At 31.7% G+C, this 18,409-nt stretch overlaps 1 protein-coding gene across 4 annotated transcripts in view; it reads right to left on the reverse strand.

The window, feature by feature from the left end:
• Positions 1-1,478: 1,478 nt before the first annotated feature.
• The window catches only part of LOC148282626 (synaptosomal-associated protein 25), a 39,304-nt gene continuing 22,373 nt past the window's right edge, over positions 1,479-18,409 (reverse strand). For 2 of the 4 annotated variants that reach the window (XM_088224803.1, XM_088224804.1), the window contains exon 7: positions 1,479-7,799. In XM_088224803.1, the coding sequence (XP_088080929.1) occupies positions 7,734-7,799 (66 nt within the window). In that variant the 3' untranslated portion in view covers positions 1,479-7,733. Of the gene's footprint in view, positions 7,800-10,306; positions 14,135-18,409 lie in introns of those variants that run through there. The other 2 variants (XM_088224805.1, XM_088224806.1) reach the window with 1 other exon arrangement.

An 18,409-nucleotide genomic window follows, 5' to 3' on the forward strand; every position in this document is an offset into this window, starting at 1 on the left:
CGATGATCAGTATGGGCAAGAAGACATATTAGCATATTTTTAAAAACATTCAGAACAAAGAAAAATTTTAAAATTAAAATATTTAAAAAAACAAACGGTTGCTTACTTCTGCAGGGGAGAAGTGAGGGGAGCGCGGTGCAGTGTCAGACTTCCCCCTTCCCCCTCCTTGTTTCACCCCTGCAGAAGTAAGCAACCATTTGCTTTTTGGTATTTTATTTTTTTAAATTTTATTTGTTCTAAAAAAATATTTTTATCTGCCAATATATCTTCTTGCTTATACTGACCACCGTGGTTTCGGATGTGACAGGGTTTAAAGGACACCCTGTATACAGTAGACACTATTTACAAAATAAATTACATTAAGATACAAATTTACGAAGAAGAAAAAAAAACAAATTTGAGATGAATAAGTCACTTAATATCAAAATTCACACAAATCATGGTCAAAATAGTTTTGTTTTCAAAGGAATAAAAAATTATAATAATCTCCCTAATGAACTAAAAACTATTAAAACTAATATATCACTAAATAGATTCAAAGTAAATTTCAAGAATTTTTTGAACCCGTGTAAAGACAGCATTCTATTTTAATATGTATTACTGTATTATTATTTTCTGTTTTTCTCTTTATTTCTTTTTTTTCTCATGTACATTCAAAATTATATAACTTCAAATTACTAAATAACTATAACAGTGTAAGTTAGGGCTCAAATTTTGGTAGGGCCGCGATGGTGCATATTTTACTGGAAAATATGTACATATAAAATGCCGTGTAATGCCGCAGTTGCATTCCATCAGCAACACTACCAATAGTCCTACTCCCTAGCGTCCATGAGTGGTCTCTTTGGCCCCGCGAGCCCTGGGCGATGTGGCCACTGGCATTAACATCAGTGCCATAGCAGATAGGGAGAGGATGAATGGCGAGTGTCCGGCGCCATAAAACGGGACCTCTCCAACTAAGGGTAGGTAACCCCGACAGAGAATTCCACCGAAGAAGGCAACGGGAAACCACTTCGGTCAATAATTCCCAGGATATCACTATGAAGAGAACCAAACAATGGCCCCGAGTCCCGGGCGGTCCTTAAATAGACCAGGGGTGCGAAGAATCTCCCGGCTAGACATAGAACTGTGGAGGAGCTGTTTCGCACTGCTCAGGATAGGGAAGCTTTCTACCAAGTGATCGTCAACGTTGGGGGGACCCGACATGACACGTGAAGAAGAAGAAGTGTAAGTCACTCTCCAAGCACAAGAGCTAGTCTCTTTTTCGGAAAGTAACAGTTATAAGATTAACTAAATATATAAATGTAGTTTGTAATAGAAATAAAAACATGTATCGTTTTATGTAACTATATTAATTAACATATTTATTTTTTAAATTTAAATAGCAAATTGAATTTTGTCATGTTGAATTGAATGACATAAAATTAAGAAAAATTATCTAATAGAGGAGAAAATAAAAAACGGAATTTCATGTAATATTTTATTTTTTTATTGATAAATATTTTTATTTGACAGCGGAACAAGCTGGAACCGTGACAGCCATAAATAGTATGTATCTAGGAACAGGCATCCATCCATCAACAGGAATTATATAGTTATATAATGTTAATTAGTATGTATTTTTGAAGTTAATACATAGGTAACCTGTGTAATATAACACAAAATTTGTTTTTATTTTAACAATTTTATGGCAAATCTAAATGAAAATATGGTACATAATGAAGTTAAATTTAGAAAAAATGGCCACTAGAAACTTACAGCTATTTTCTGCTATTTAAAGTGTTCAAACCAAATTAAACAAACTTCCTTGGTACAGTAAAACTCCGTTTATCCGAACTCCAGTCATCCGGATTGCCAAACATCCAGATCGTTATCAGGAAATAAAAACATAAAGGAGATGTTATATAAGAAATAAATAAGGGCGCTGGCAGCCGGTGAGTTTCTTCATCAAAGCAATTAACTTTACTGGACATGTTTAAGTAAGTTTATAATGTGATTCCAATTAGCTGTATTATTTCAAAGGCAATAAAAAAGGTGATATTAGAGTAAATTTTGTGTTTACTATCAAAACATTGCCTTAATTTAATGTTTAATCCAATTATCCGGATAACGTCCGGCGCTTATTAATCGGGATAATTGAAGTTTTTCTGTGTATGTGATTATTTTACTATGTAAGGTGTAACATTCGAAACAATCTCTTAACACTTATAACTACGGACATCAGAGATCTTCCGAAGAATAACATTATTGCAATCCTTAACAATTAAATTTGAAACAGAGAAAAATAACAGTTTAATAATGTTTAAATGGTTAAGAGCAAATTATTTCCATATTTCTACCGACTCAATGGAAATTACGCAAACATTTACAAAGTAAATAGATGCTTCTCAAGGTTCGACGCTTCTTAAATACTCTTCTATATTACAAAAAACTATGGATGTTTAAAACTTTATGAAATGTAAAATTAAAATAACATTTACAATTAAATCTACCTGAATGAAATACTACTGATGCTATGTTGTACGTTGACAGAGCACTAATTACAATATCAATGTCTTAATGTTTACTAACACAGCATTCACATTTTGCCTTTATACTAAACCACTTCACCCTTTTCTATGATAAATATATGATTTAATCAACAAAAGTGACTCACGCTTATTTGACTGGCGCATTTTTAGATGAGTAATGTAAAATAACATGTCCAGTGTGTAATCTGTCAAATAATATATAGATCAAACACAGAGTATAGGAAGCATATGTAGAGGGATCATTTCAAATAAAAACTATTTTGTATAAACAGAGTTTGTAAACATTAGGCCTTTTTAACAAATGCTACTTAGTAAACCAAGGTAGGTTAGACAACAGGCGGCTCCTGACCAAAAATACTGACAGTGCATTTCTTTATGTTTTATAAACTTGCGCTAATAAGACGGGGCCAAATCTAACAGTATCTAATGCCCTGTCACTAAAAGGAACGGGAATATACGTGTTTGTAAATTAATCTAGCAAATTATTCTCCTCCTCTTTATAAGCGAGGTATAATATTATAATGTAATAAGTCTAGTATGGTGTTCAACGATATTCTGCGCAACAGCAGCCTACGCATCAGATCACCAAATATGCCATTGCTTTTGTCTGTACCAAATTGTACCAAAATTCTGACATTAGGCATATTCAAAGTTAGGTTACAAGCTAATTATCTGGGCATGCGCCGGCACTGCTGGATTATTTATATTTCTCCCTCTAATGCATGATTTTCCGATATGAAGCACAGTCTATCTCGCTCAAACCTCGGTTTCGCGACATTTCATATTTTTCAATATACATATGTACGGTGACGAATAGCACATGTGTAAGCTGGAAAGATACGGTCGTCTGCTAGAGACGATCTTAATTAATCTTTTAGCGCTAGTATTCAATAAAATATACATATTATAAAGCGGAAATGAGTCTCTGTTTATTTGTATATCTTATTTTTAGTATCAATTATTTATTTATATTTTTACTTGGCTGCACTGCACTTACGCACATACATATTAAGAAACCGCCTTTGAATTAAATCCTTTTTTATTCATGGATAGAGCAATAATTGTAGTGGCTATTCATTTTTAATCAATTAGTTTTATCCACCTGGCAGTCTAGTAGTTAGTGTTGTCTACCATGCAAGAGGTCTCGGGTTTGATTCCCAGCATGGTTGACTTCAAATATTTGTTTAAAAATATCATTTTACATCGCAATATTTTATAATCCTCGTACTAGCATCTGAAGTCCAAGACTGATTATCTTGAAATCCTGCAATTGGTGTACCAATACGATACCCTATGCAGCATTAGGTGTAATAAGGAAATTATGATGACAACAAGATTTAAGTTAGAATCGAAGAATAGAAGAAAGAAAAGATGATTAAATATTTTATTTAAAAAGCAAGTAAGAGGGCGAAGCATTATGTAGTTCTGGCAAGGATATGCACAGTTTTCTTATGAACCAAAAATAGCCAAAGTATGTAAAAACACATCAATATACATAAGGCAAATACAGTGTGTTTGAATGTTTAATATAAATGTTTGACAGATTACAAGACAAAGCGTCAATCAATTTGGAATCCCATGGGAATTTAACAAATAAAAAACACTTCTAATATTGCATTCACAAATATGTTCATACATATTACTAAGTTAAATAATAATCTCTTCACACCACCCGTTTGTTGCTAATTGCATATCACAAATTGTTTTCTATCTCCCATTAACATCAATATGTTTGGAGGGCAAATAACTATGTATTATTAAATGTACTCAACGAAAATCTAGCTACATAAAATAGCACAAATATTATGCAATGAGTTACTAATACTTAAATAAGTTGTATTAAAAAATACAAATAAACGGGGAGAGGGAACACATTCCAATAGGGGGCACCTTACTACAGGGCATTTATGTCTAACAAAGATTTGAAAAATGGATTCTTTTTATTTTATTCGAGTGGCTACAGTGCAGCAGACATCTATCACTTTATCTATGCTCATTCATAACTCAAAATGGAACAATGTTTTATTTACTTGGTGTTTTTTTTTTTACAATTTATTACCACACAATGATTTTTCGTTGATGAATAAATGTTTTTTTTCTAATACACAGATTTTTCCCAAAGTGTGTTTTTTAAATAAAAGAGAATATAAGCGATAAGCCTCTATTTTGAGGCTTGTCAGCAGGTGGGATAGAAGGGATATGGAAGGAGGTAATGAAAAATACACCACAACACCCAGACCAATTGAGAAAAAATCTTTCTTGGATTTTTTCTTGCAACTGGCGGGAATCAAACTCGCAACGCCAGTTTCACAGTTGGCCGTCTACCCAACTGCGCCGTGGTGCCTTTTGAAGAAGAGAATATAGAAGTCTAGGCATTTACAGGGCTCACCGGCTGTCATTGGCTGGTTTAAGTGGCCACTTTACACACTGTATAACATCCTTCAAACTCTTCCGATTTTTGTGGTGTTTAAGTGCTGAAACCTTTATTGATGTGGGTGAGAGATAGAGGAATGCATGAACTAGTTATTAAATTAATAAAATATTTAATACATTTTTAAAGCCTACAAGATGTTGATTATTAATTAACCTAAAAATAAATTAATTGGAACATGCTTCACCATTTTTAATGATGGGATAAATATTGACAAGAGTTTTAAGTTTAATTTTAAACTCTCGAGGTCTCGTTTTTAAAGTAAATGTTAATTTAACAGAATGTTGATAATCTAACCATAAATTATTTTACATAAAAATGGCATGTTTCATAGAAAGTACTGAGGACTTTTTACAAAACAAATTTAAACATTAATAATGGATCCTGGTAAGTCCACGTTTCAATGTTATGGTCCTGTAGGACATTGTAATGTGAAATGTAAGATTTTTGCAATTAATTTGAAGAATTACTTTACACAGCATCTCAAAAAATAAAAGCTCCCAAAATATTAATTGTGGTGCAATATTCATTTATTTCAAAGATGAAATAGATGCGTCTTCAGACATTTAATTTTTAACAATAACCATTTTATTTGCTATAAAATATGTGACCTAACCTTACTCTAAAATTAATGGCTACACCCTTTCAAGTTATCCAATACTTTATGGTCAAAATAGTAGTGGTGTCATAACAGTGGTGTTGAAAATGCCATAAACTAATATTATTCTACATTTACAAACATTTAAATACGGTGGCATAGCGTAACTAAAACAAATTGAGCAATTATTCTTACATACAAATATAAGTAAAACTACAATACAAAACAGAGATTTAATGTTTATGTCGCCGCCAAATCGTTAAGTCAGCCACGCAATGGGACGGCTAGGCTGCTCATTAAATGCCGGTATTCAATTGAATGGCTAGGCCGTTCGTTGAATGAATTAAGATAGCTCAACGTTCCACATGTTGGCTGGTTGAAAGCTAGCTGCCGGGTTAGGATGGATGGGTTGGATTAAGTCAATTTGATTATTTTTTTATTATTATTAAACTGAACCCAATCTATCCTCACCTAACCTAACTTCACATAACAAAATATTTAAAATATATATATATATATATATCATTGTTGTATTAAAATTAAAGAGGCTTTGTTGCTTTCAACGTGTTGTTTAAGCGTCCGTTAGCCATTCAATTTAATTCCGGCATTTAATGAACAGCCTAGCCGTCCAATTGAGTAGCTGATTGAACTATTTGGTGGCGACATTTATACTTACAGATTGCACAAAATAAAATTTATGGAGATGTATAATATTGAGTTCAAACATCAAAAAACAGATTTGAATGTATTTCTTACAGAAATAATGATTTATACTTGCAATTTTAACGTCAGATTGCTAAGGATGTCAGGGGTGCTAGCGAGCTGTGACTTACTGAATAGGGACGGGAATATACATGTCTGTAAATGAATACGAGCATATTATTATCTCATCCCTTGTAAGCAAGTGTCTGGTTTTGAAAAAAACTATTCAAGCAGATTAAAGAATGTCATTTTGTTCCTTTTTGGAAGATGTATTTGGAATTCAGTAAACATTGTTAATTTTTACTGGGTGTTATATTATTGGTCAATTTTTCAAAAGTTTTACAGATTAGATGTGAAATTTGATATATAGAAATCTGGGTAAGGTTAGGCCACAATTTCCTCACAAAAAATATACTGTTCATTAAAAAATATTTTTATTATTGTATTTTAACTTTGGCAACCGACCTACCTACACTTCTGATTTAAAAAGTACTTATTTGATGTATAAACATACACATTATAATTATTATTACGTTAAACGGGATAAACTTTCTCTTACGACTAGGATAACTACGGTCAAAATTGGTGCTAACGTTTACTTAAGCAAAGAAGAAAAAAGTTCTTAAAGAACCACACTTAAATTAGGAAAAATACATACATATTATCATTATTTATATGTTATTTGAAAACTCTCTATTTTCGCTACTCCCTTTACAGTGTTTAGATGAAAAAGCCTAGTTAAATATTTAAAAAATATCAAGCTGACATCAACAATGTTAAATTAATACAATCGGTACTTTGAAGCCAAACTCACGCTCCATACAAATAATGTAAAATGAATTTATATTTTTATTAGAAACCCGTAAAACGCCATTTTTAATTTACTCCTTTTTTTATTAAAAGAAGTATTCGTTGCTTTCAGAAAGTAAAGTGTGAGACATTAAAAATGATTAATTGGGATTTTTTTTTAATAATATAATTACAAATATTGCAGATTAGTGTTGACCTGTGTATTTCAAATTGACAAACTGCAGAGTAAACTATTTCTGAAGAGTAACTTTTTCTATTCAATGCATTTTAGATATGATGCAAAAAAGTACATGACTCCAGTAAATTAAACACTTTTGATGGGTATGTAAATAGTTTGATATCAAAATGTTTTTCTGCAATTAGTCAATTTAAATTGCACGGGGCCCATACTAATAAATTGAAGTAAGAGCGAACCGAAAATAATGTAAAAATTACAAATTAATAAATAAATAAATATAAAAACAATAAGTAATTTTGAGGATACTGCTGAATTGAAAAGGACAAAAATATTATATAATGTATACAGTTTCAATTAAGGTCATGGACTTGTTAAATGATAGGCCGATTAACATAACATTATAACATCTTTCTTTTACACATAGAATGGCTTTCCGCCCCCAAGAAGTCTCGCCCTTGAGCCGGGGGTTCCCCGAGTGCGGACTTAAGACTTGAGAAGCTTATTGGCTCTCTGGTTGGCTACAGCAATACGAGTCTCGTTACTTTCACCCTAAACAGAGAAACAAACAGATTAGCGGAACCGCATACAATATTATTTCACACAATACAGGATTAATGCAAAACTGATTTATTTATGCACTAATAACATTTTATTTATGAAACGTTCTCATACCAAATTGATTGCCATTTAAATATTGTAATATTTTGTGCGTAATTGAGATTAAAAACTTAATCTTTTAATATTAATAAGTTTCAAAAAATAGATTTATTATGCAAATGTTCAGTAATGAATTTAACGTAAATGCTATTGGAAAGAAAAAAGGATCAAAAGCAGGTGTGAGGGTTTTAAAAAATAAATGCCTGTATTCCTGTGATAACAAAAATCATTTTTTTTATTTTAAAGCTAATTTTTTAAAAATGACCATATACCTGATTGAATATTAATAAAAGGCCTCTAATCTGGAGTTACCATGAGACCACTAACAAATAGTTAAATGAAAATAATAATAATAAATTTTGTCATTTTTAGAGCGTCATTTTTGTGAGTTATCACTTCCAGGGGCACTGTACAAATAGAGTATTATTATAGAATGTCAGATTCGCAATTCCTGATAACTTCAATAGTCAATGACACAAAGTTATCAATTATCTGACTTAATATATTATTATAACAAGCTCATCTGCATTTTGTTCTTCCCACTTGTGATTTAAAACTAAATGTGATGACGTTAGATCTTTCCGGAATGTACTTATATCTCATTTTCTCGGTGACCTTGATGTCGCCAATTTGTTATTGGAGTAGCCTTCCCAACATTTACTTTTGCACATAGTAATCAATGGTCTGACAGTCCAACATCGATCACCTTTGCCTCCGGATGGTCGTCACATCTTTGTATTATGATGGCGTCCAGGATTCCTCCAGCATCATGTGTAGCAGCAATCGAAATCACGAAATGATCGAGCAACAAACTTTTTAGTTGCTCAATCATTTTGGTATTCAAGATTCAAATCACGATTTTCGTGCGAAATATGACCCACTCTAATAGTGTTTTAAGCTCAGTAGAAAAAATTGTTAGAACTATAGAAACTAATCTATACAATGTTTTCAGTGAAAAATTATCTCCCGCTGAAGTGATTTTGCCACACGCGAGCGCCCGGTCACTTACTGGAAGGGAATATACACGTTTGTAAATGAATACGAGCGTAGTATTCTCTCCTGCCTTGTAACCGAGTGTCTGGTTCTTCGTGCCAACTGAACCTGCGGTAGGGCCGGCTCTGTCTGCCACCGAGGCATTAGAATATTGGGAAGGTGCAGGTTTTAATTTTCGTAGTTTTAGTAATTGGTTTGGTAATATCTACAACTCCACCGTGATTTGTCCATGAAATGGTGTTTTGTTTTTCGAGATGTAAAATGTATCATTAAATCTCAAAATACCTTGCTTTTTAAATACCTTTTTTATTTCCAGCATCAGTATGAATAAAAATCATTTGTATAATTATTAAAGTAATTATTTTTAAATGTTATAAACAATCAATTTCTTTTTTTCATTTGTTAATAAAACACGCTAATAAAAAACACTAACATCTCAAAAACATAATTTGTGATTTATTTGACATTCATAGTAATTTTTGCTTCATAATGTACAAACTTAACAAGCTTAATTAACATTTGTTTGAGTATGCATGTATAAATATTTTTATTTTCAAAACAGCAACACTAAAAATTAACAGTAAAAATATTTTGAATGTAAATTTTATACATCAGTTCATTGAGAAACATCTTTATTCGTTTTTAATATGGACCGGTCCACGCTTCATGCGAACTGTAATAAAACACAAAAGTAATCCAAATAATATTTGATAAAGTATAAACTGCAATAGACAAACAGTTGAGTGCGACTAACTGACACATAGGAATGCACTAGAGTAGCGATGTGCAGTGTTGCATTCAAACACCAAAATAATATTAGATAAAGTAATAATCACAAAGGGTACTTACTAAGTCCATGTGCTGAGTCGATGTGTGTCCGTGTGTGAATGTGTACATTGTGCGAGTGGGTATTTTCAATAAGAAAAAAAACATTTGCTCTCTCTCTCACAACCAAAATAAAGATCAGATATAGATTTGAGTGGAAAATGACTGAAGGCGCTAATAATGTTTTTATGGCACAACACTTTAGGCACGGCTAATTCAGTACCTACTGAAGTATAACATTGTAACCCTACAAAACAAGCCACTTATAATTTGGCGTAGTACCTTTACAAGAAGTCTGAGGTGACTTTAAGGCGAGGTGTATCGTTTTCAACAGACTAAAGATATTTAATTTCGAGACTAGAAAAATTTGTTATTCAATTATAAATATCACAATGTTTTCAAAATATATTACGAGGTTTGTAAATAAATACAGGGAACTGAATCAAAACTAGAGATAAAACAATTTTTTATGCTAGCTACATAATACTTTTAACTTTGGGCGGTAATGTAAATATCTATTTTGGTTCCCAGAATAACATAAATTATACTCAATCCGGGAGGTGTAGAGAAATAAAATACAATTTCGTTGTTATATTGAAATTTATATATCATTTACAATAAAATATTTTTACACAATAATTAAGACTTCAAATAATGAATCTCCCAACTAGAATATTGGTGTAGAAAGAATAATAAATATATATGTTTTGTATAAACAAACACTAGTAGAGGTATCTAATGTTCAAATAGTAACAGTTAATATGAAATTTACAAGAAAACATTCACAATAAACTATCATATTTAAAGAGCTAAGTTTTATTTAATTTATTTGTTTAATTACATATTTTAGGAATAAATTGGCTTGGTATAAGGTTAGATATGTCATCATGATTCAACTCGGCAACTGTTTTGTTTAATTAGATAGAAAAATATTTATTCGTGTGGGTTATTTGCAATTTGTGTAACATTAGCGAGCGAAGCAATTTTGGGTCGAGATTTTACAATATTCCTAAAGTAATGTTTATCCGAGTGGATGTAAGTTATAACTTAAATTAAACAATAGTATACCAGGCACACGATACGAAATTACAAATTAATGGACGTCGATTGATGTAATAAATAATGTGAAAACTTATCGTAAAATGCACCAAAATAATGACTATTTACAAACCATAATACTAGAGGGATTTAATTTCACAGCGGTGTAATATCTGTAGACACTGAGGCTATAAAAAATCATTATAATACAGCATTTGGTGGACTTGTTAGCGGGTTAGGCTATGTATTGATGAGTGCATGTGCTATTTTCAAAAATTGTTTCATAACTGAACAGAGAATATAAACGGTATTTTTAAATGTTGTAATCTGTAAACTTTGAACAACGTTGGTAGATATGAGTACAGCCTCATTGCACCATTCAATACTAAATAAATATGTACTCGTTTATTCAAAATGCAACAGTGTCAACAAATAATTTCAATTAAAACATTTTTAAGAAATGAGCCTGGCACAGTCGAAGAAAATAAACAAAGTATGATTATAAAAAATAAATAAAAATAGAACCTTATATATAGACACATTTATTATAGTCTGAGTTGCTTTGATATTGAACTATTTGTTCCATAAAGCGAGGAAATAATCTTAAGCAACATAAATAAAACAAATATTTTTCGATTCATCTTTGTGACTTTTTTCAAGTAAATTAACTGTCAAATTCTTAAGTCATTTGATGACAATTTAATACACGCTAACCTACATACTTTCAATACAAAATTCCATACAAATTATTGCGTTTTCCAAAATTAAAGAGGCACCGCCCTAAATTTCATACAAATTTTAGGTACCTTAAAATAAAATTTTAACTCTTCGATACATCGGCTAGCGACACCAATATATTATTTAAACTATTTATTTTTACACAGGTTTTGTGTTAAGTAGAAATGTGAGAAAAATTATCGCAAGGTTTGAAAACACAATAAAATCTGTTGAATATTGTAGGATTCCAAATACATTTGATAGTGTTGTCAAAAAAACTCATTCAGAAATATTTAAACACATTATGTAGCAAGCTGTACCCAAAAGAGAGAGGTTCTCGTAGTTACGGAAGGGATACTTTTTTTGCTGAAACTAATCAATAATCTTAGATTTTGTATTTATTATTTCAATATTTTATTACTTGATTCAATATGAGAGTTAAAACTGAATAAGTGACATAGAATAGAATAAGCACTTAATCAGTTTTACTTTTGAAGTGACAATATTTTATGAAAAATAAAAATACCTCTCACATATTTTCATCACTTATTAATGATTTTCCCATAATCTTGAAGATAAAAAATGATTGATTGATTCTTGACATTAGAATTCGGTCTAAGGAAAAGTACGATTGGTGGTTTAGGTGGGAATCAAAACCAATAGAGCACATAAACAAAGATACAATATTATATATACTTGAAGACATTAGAATTTTGAATCGCGTTCTTCTAACAAACATGACAAACTTTTCTCAAAATTTCACTTAACATCACGCTGGTAAACAATACAATCGATGGATAAGACCAACAATATTGAGAAATTTTACAGAGTAAAGGTATTCCCAGAAAGAGAGAAAGTCCACAGACTTCGCAAGAATACTTAGTAAAGATACATTTAACTAACACGAAGAATTATATTTAAATCATTGATCATTTCATTTATTTTAGTATAAATTGCGCTAATGAGATTTTAAAAGCTAATAAATTTATTTTAAAATTAAATGCACTTGTCTTATTAATAAGAGAAAATCATCCAAGAGACTATTTAACATTTTTAATAAGTTGGGAGTTCAATTTTAAGCGCTGAGTATGGACATTGTGGCATACTGTGAATGTGAGGAAACACGGTGACAAATATGGATATTTGTCTCGGCGTTAAGTGAAACTCATCGCCACATCCGTATGGACAGCGTGGTTTAGCCAACATGGAACCAATCAGATCCAATACTACAGCAATAGTTTCAAAAACTATGTAAGCAGTTTCAAATAGATTTTTTATATAAGAATACTGGCTTTTTATCTATTGTTAATTTAAAATATATTCAATTCTTTTGTTACGGGCTTTGTCAAAACTAAAATAAAATGACGATAAATTGAAGATATTTTTTAAAGTAAAACAAACATACGCACTGTTGGATCTATTTTTAATAGTGGTACATGGCAAACAAAAAATATTTTCACAAACAGCCCGTTTTTATGTTATAAATAACCCGGAGATGCAAATAAACAACGTAAGAAAACTTATATCCTGAATAGAATAAAAAATAAAAGTGTAACATTGCCCATAACCAAAGAATATGAGAAAACTAACATACATTCATTTAGCTTAAAATTTGTGTCAGAAAACCAGTGACATAACAAGTGTCAAGTAACGGGAACATGGATACAATATGGAAATATAATAATATAATTAACATTTACATTTTGACTTAAGTCTACCTGTCCCCCCCTTCCCCGCTTGCATAACTTCCTGCCGCTTCTCCTGACTACTAACTGTATGTAATTAGTCATTACCGATCACAACACAACTTTGACAATAAAAGGAAAGCCATTTTGACATTATCACAATACGCTTCTTTTTGCTTTCTCCATTAACATTTAAAAAATTGAATCAAATAAGACACTTAACATTACGGTTCGAATTATATAGCAGATTGTATAAAACAGTAAATATCTTTCTTTAAATTCTCTCTCAAGTTTGACAAATAATAATATTCATTTGACAGCAAACTTTCTAAAGGCTAGGGGTGAATACTCTTTGTTATTTTAACAGACACCCACACATCGAGTCAGATTTCAACTGAAAACTTTATAATGAGTTGCAGAATGTACTATTCTACATTAGCAGGAAAATTGAATGCTAATACATTGATTAAATTCACAGAAGTGATGCCCGGTTTCCAATTTGGTAAAATCCATAAATGATTATTTGAAAGTGAGGATTAAATATGAAAATAAAACACATTGAGTTCTTTAACTAAGTAAAAATGAAAAAATGTGACCATTTCTGGTTGAAATGAGGGTATTTGGATTTATCATTATTTAAAAACTAGACATCACAAATACACTTAAGATGGTTTACAAATGCACGCAAATGTCCTTTAACCCTAAGAAAGAAAATGAGCAAAGACGCTATTAAGTACAAGATACATAGATGGTAAATAATGCGGCACGTTAGACGTGAACCGTAGCAAGTGGCGGAGAATACACAGAGAAGTAGGTGATCCTGTAGGTATAGTGTGTGTGGTGGCGTGTGGGTGGCATGCGCTAGAGTTATCTCTGTCTGTGAGTGGCCCCAGGGAGGTCCGCAAGTTACTTGAGCAGGTCGTGAGCGCGCTGGTTGGCCACGGCTATCCGCGTTTCGTTTGATTCGCCCTGACGAGACAACAGGACATTTGGTTTTGTATTTCTGACAGCCATCGGTTTATGGGTGAATATGATGGCTCTCCGATGAAAATATTGGGAGGGAAAGGTTATGCGATTGTTTAACACACATTATAAATACCAAACATTACATTGTACGCAACACACAATTTAGTGCAAGTTGTTAGTCCTTGTAATTGTGATTTGGCAACAAAAAAACATATTCTTTAAAATGTCATTAGCTAGTTGATTGTAAAAATCGAATATTAACAGTTAAAAATATAATACCAAATGATTTCGATCAGTTAGTGTTGAAAATACAAACACCATTTTGTAGTTTAGTTTTCTTTGGAATCTTTACAAAAATGGCAAAGTTGAAATTATTCCGCAACAGTTTTTTTTTTCCAGCAACGGATTGTGTTAAACCAACACCATTTATAATACAACTGAGTCAATATTATCTCGAATTATCCCTGCCATTAGTTGGCAATTAGGGATTACTATCGCCATGGTTAAATATTAATTTTACCAAAGAATATTCAACTAATATTGATTGAAACTTATGTCACAACATGGGCAAAAAAATAAATTTGATGAATAATGTCAATAAATTTAAATACCCCAACAATGATTGAGTACAATGTAACCAAAATACCTGACAATAACCACACAAATATGGTTTTTAAAAAAAATAAAAATTGTAACAATGTAATGCTTATTGTTAGTTTAACAATTGCACTGCCGAGAACACAAATGCCTGAGGATTCAGGTGATACAGAGGAATGGATAGTAGAAAGATTAAATGGGAAATGAAAAGGGGTTGTCTCGAGAAGTCGGGCATGTTTTAGTCAAATTAAAATGCAAATAGTAATGTCAGGTCAATACAAGGAGTCATTAACAGTCAGATAAGAGAGCAGAAGTCTTGTGAATAAGGTTGATAAACTAATTGCCATTTAATTGACCTTCGAGGTAAGTTTGTCCTGGTGTAAAATAACTCGTATATGAGAATGCATTTAATATAACTAATCACTGTTTGCACATATTTTAACATTTTTGAGTAGTTCGTTAGTTAGTTAAAATGACTCCTGGGGATCAGTTTTATGTAGAGCTGTCACCCGTTTGATTGTGTAAAATTACTACTCCTTTACAAACTTCAATATAATTATGATAGCAGGTAAGTTTTTTTTTTGCAATATTTTGGTTTTTCATTTATTTTTGTAAATACATCGTATTGAAAAAATAACAACTTTTGCAAATCAGCAAGCTATAAATAACATAACTGAAAAAAAACTTCAAAAACTCTACTAAATCTATGTTCAGGGATCAAAGTGTTAAACTAAAGATCATTTCTTCAACCAATGACAGCCAAAGGAACTAAAAGATCAGCCATTATTCAACCAAACAAACAAACAAACAAACCATCACGCCGTTTCTCCGTAGGGGTAGGCAGAGAGGATAGAACACCACAACACTCTATCTTTGCATACAGATCTCGCTTCCTCTACATTCATACATCTTCTCATGCACGCACGCCGATTATTCCGACTTTTGACATGTCCACCTTTAAATATTTGTTGGATTTGGTCATACCATGTCTTTCTCGGTCTTCCTCTATTTCTGCATCCATCAACATTCGCATTGTAAATATTCTTAGCCGTTCTCTCGCTGTCCATTCGTTCTACATGTCCAAACCAACGCAGCACCCCTTTCTTGATTTTGTCGATAATGCTTGTCTCAGCCTTACATAATGTACGGATCCAATGACAATAATTCATGTTCTTCATGTTTCGAATTTTCAAAAAAATTGTAAGAACTTCTCTGGGAGCTATCTTTTTAAACTGAGTATTAAGCCTGCCCGGTGGATTAGAGTATCAACTTATGTCTGTATATGTTAGCCAGTTCGAACACATAGAAAGAAGTCTGAGAAAGAATAAGGAAAACACTCAAGAGTATTTTTGGCCAACATAGACATTCGCCTACGAAGGGTGTCGCTGGTGGGGTACTAAAAATCGTCAGAAATTTAGCTTTTGAGTACAGTAAGTGAGAAATGAGAGTAATTCGGGAAAGAGTTAAGTATAGGACAATATATTATGTCATACAGGAAGAGTGGGTTCAGTTTGAAATGATCACTTATTATATTATTACCATTATAATTTGTGAATAATTTTGACAGTTTATGCAAAACAGGTCTGTAAAACCAAAGGCGTTTAATATTTCAGAACATGAATATTACCAGTATATTGTTACCACCAATCTTATATTTCATTTTAAATTTTAAAAAGCTGTAAAAATAGAGGATAATTAATAACAAAATGATTCAGCTTTCAAAATAATCAATTACTGAAAGAACATGTAATAATCACAGCCCTTCAAATTATTAAAATAAATTTTATCAGTAAGTTATTTTTCCTTAATGGCTGGTAAATATTGATAAATTGTTGGAATAATTAATAAGTAGACCATGTGATCAAATTCTTTTTGTAGCAGAACGTAAAAGTCGGGTGAGAATGAGTGGAAGGAATGGCAGAGGGTGATGTCGGTGGTAGAGATGTGTATGATGTTGCCAATTTGATATGCCAAACATTATTCTGTTAAATGTATCCGACAGTGAGTTGTCATTTCACTATTTACAATGGCGGAGGTATATTTTTGTAAAAGAAGATAGTTTAGAAAACAGCATGCTCTTAGGCAGAAGTGTGAATGTTCCTCTAACAGTGACACGTGTGAAAATAAATGGCGGGAAACAGAATCAGAAATTATGTACATAAATAATTTACGAAGCGTACGAAAGATTGAATTTTTCTACTGAGATTTCTTGGTAGAACTGCATTATAATTCGTGGGATAATTATTACAATTAAGAACTTCAAAATCAGCATTTTTTAGTTATCCACTAAAAACACATGTTTGTATCTTCCTCCGCGAATGCTACAAATAGGAAACTCGTGATTCATTAAAATAATATTATGATAATTTAAATGCATATTTTATTTGTGGCATTCATTGAGGATAAAAAATATGTTTTTAGTAGGCAACTCACAAATGCTGATTTTGAAGCTACCCAGTTGTAGTAATTACCAGGCGAATTATATAAAAAAAAAACTGTATTTAGTATTTTTCCACTCTTGATTATTTTTTTTTTCTAAGTTAATTTTTTAGGTTGGATCTTTTATGTATGTAGTAATACCATAATTTATAACTGATTGAACTTATCAATATTCTTCAATATTTTAGAATGACAGTAGAATTCCTTTTATCAGCTTTAAGGATAATTTGCTCCCGGCCTGCCCGTCTATCTCAATACCATAATTTATAACTGATTGAACTTATCAATATTCTTCAATATTTTAGAATGACAGTAGAATTCCTTTTATCAGCTTTAAGGATAATTTGCTCCCGGCCTGCCCGTCTATCTCGGAGGCGATGTCCAGAGACAAAGTCTTGTCCTACAAATTGCTGTTTAGGACAATGGTCGAGTCTTGGGACAAAACAATATTGTATTGTCCACGTGTAAACAAGGCCTTAGATATGATGAGATTCTGTTCAGAGATTTTGGATTTTACCGGTTTTATTCTGAAATAATCTGATGAATTTAAGTTCTTTTTGTTGAAATTCATTAATAATCAATAAAATTTAAAATAATAGTTTAAATTTCGTAAACAACTGCCACGGGACGACAACCCACATAATGGAACTTACACAACCAATGATTATGTTGATTCACATTTGGAGATATCACAATTAAAATTTCTGATTAAGCTTCCCGTAAAAGATAAACGTGTGCGAAAAAACTATGATGAAATAACAATTAAGAGATGTAAAGGAACATACACAAAGCATTAGTCACATGAAAAGGGCAGACACAACGCATGGACAAGGGGAAGTAATGAAGGGAAATATATAGTTGACAAAACATAATATTGTACACAGAACTAAACGGTCCCAGAAAGTTTCCTTATTTGTGGGTGAATCGTCTAAAAGAATTGCGACTAATTTGTGTTGTGGGTTACATATAATAACCAGCCTATTGATGTGCCATCTTAAATAACAACTATGAAGAAACTTTCTGTCCATTTAAATGCTTTTAATGCTTCAAATAGATTCCTTAAAACAGAATGTATTATTAGGAATGTTAATAAATTTCAGTGATAGGGGAGGTCATTAGGCCATTGCAACAAAGCTCAAAATGGTAACTTTTTGACGAGATTATTAAAAATGGGACAAAATGTCTATCCCGATACATACAAAAATAAAATTGAAAGATAAGATGTTCTTTGCATCACAGTAA

This window comes from Micrasema longulum, unplaced genomic scaffold (assembly GCF_059751315.1).
Source record: "Micrasema longulum isolate JH-2025_06_02 unplaced genomic scaffold, ASM5975131v1 h1tg000309l, whole genome shotgun sequence".
NCBI classification, from domain to species: Eukaryota; Metazoa; Arthropoda; class Insecta; order Trichoptera; family Brachycentridae; genus Micrasema; species Micrasema longulum.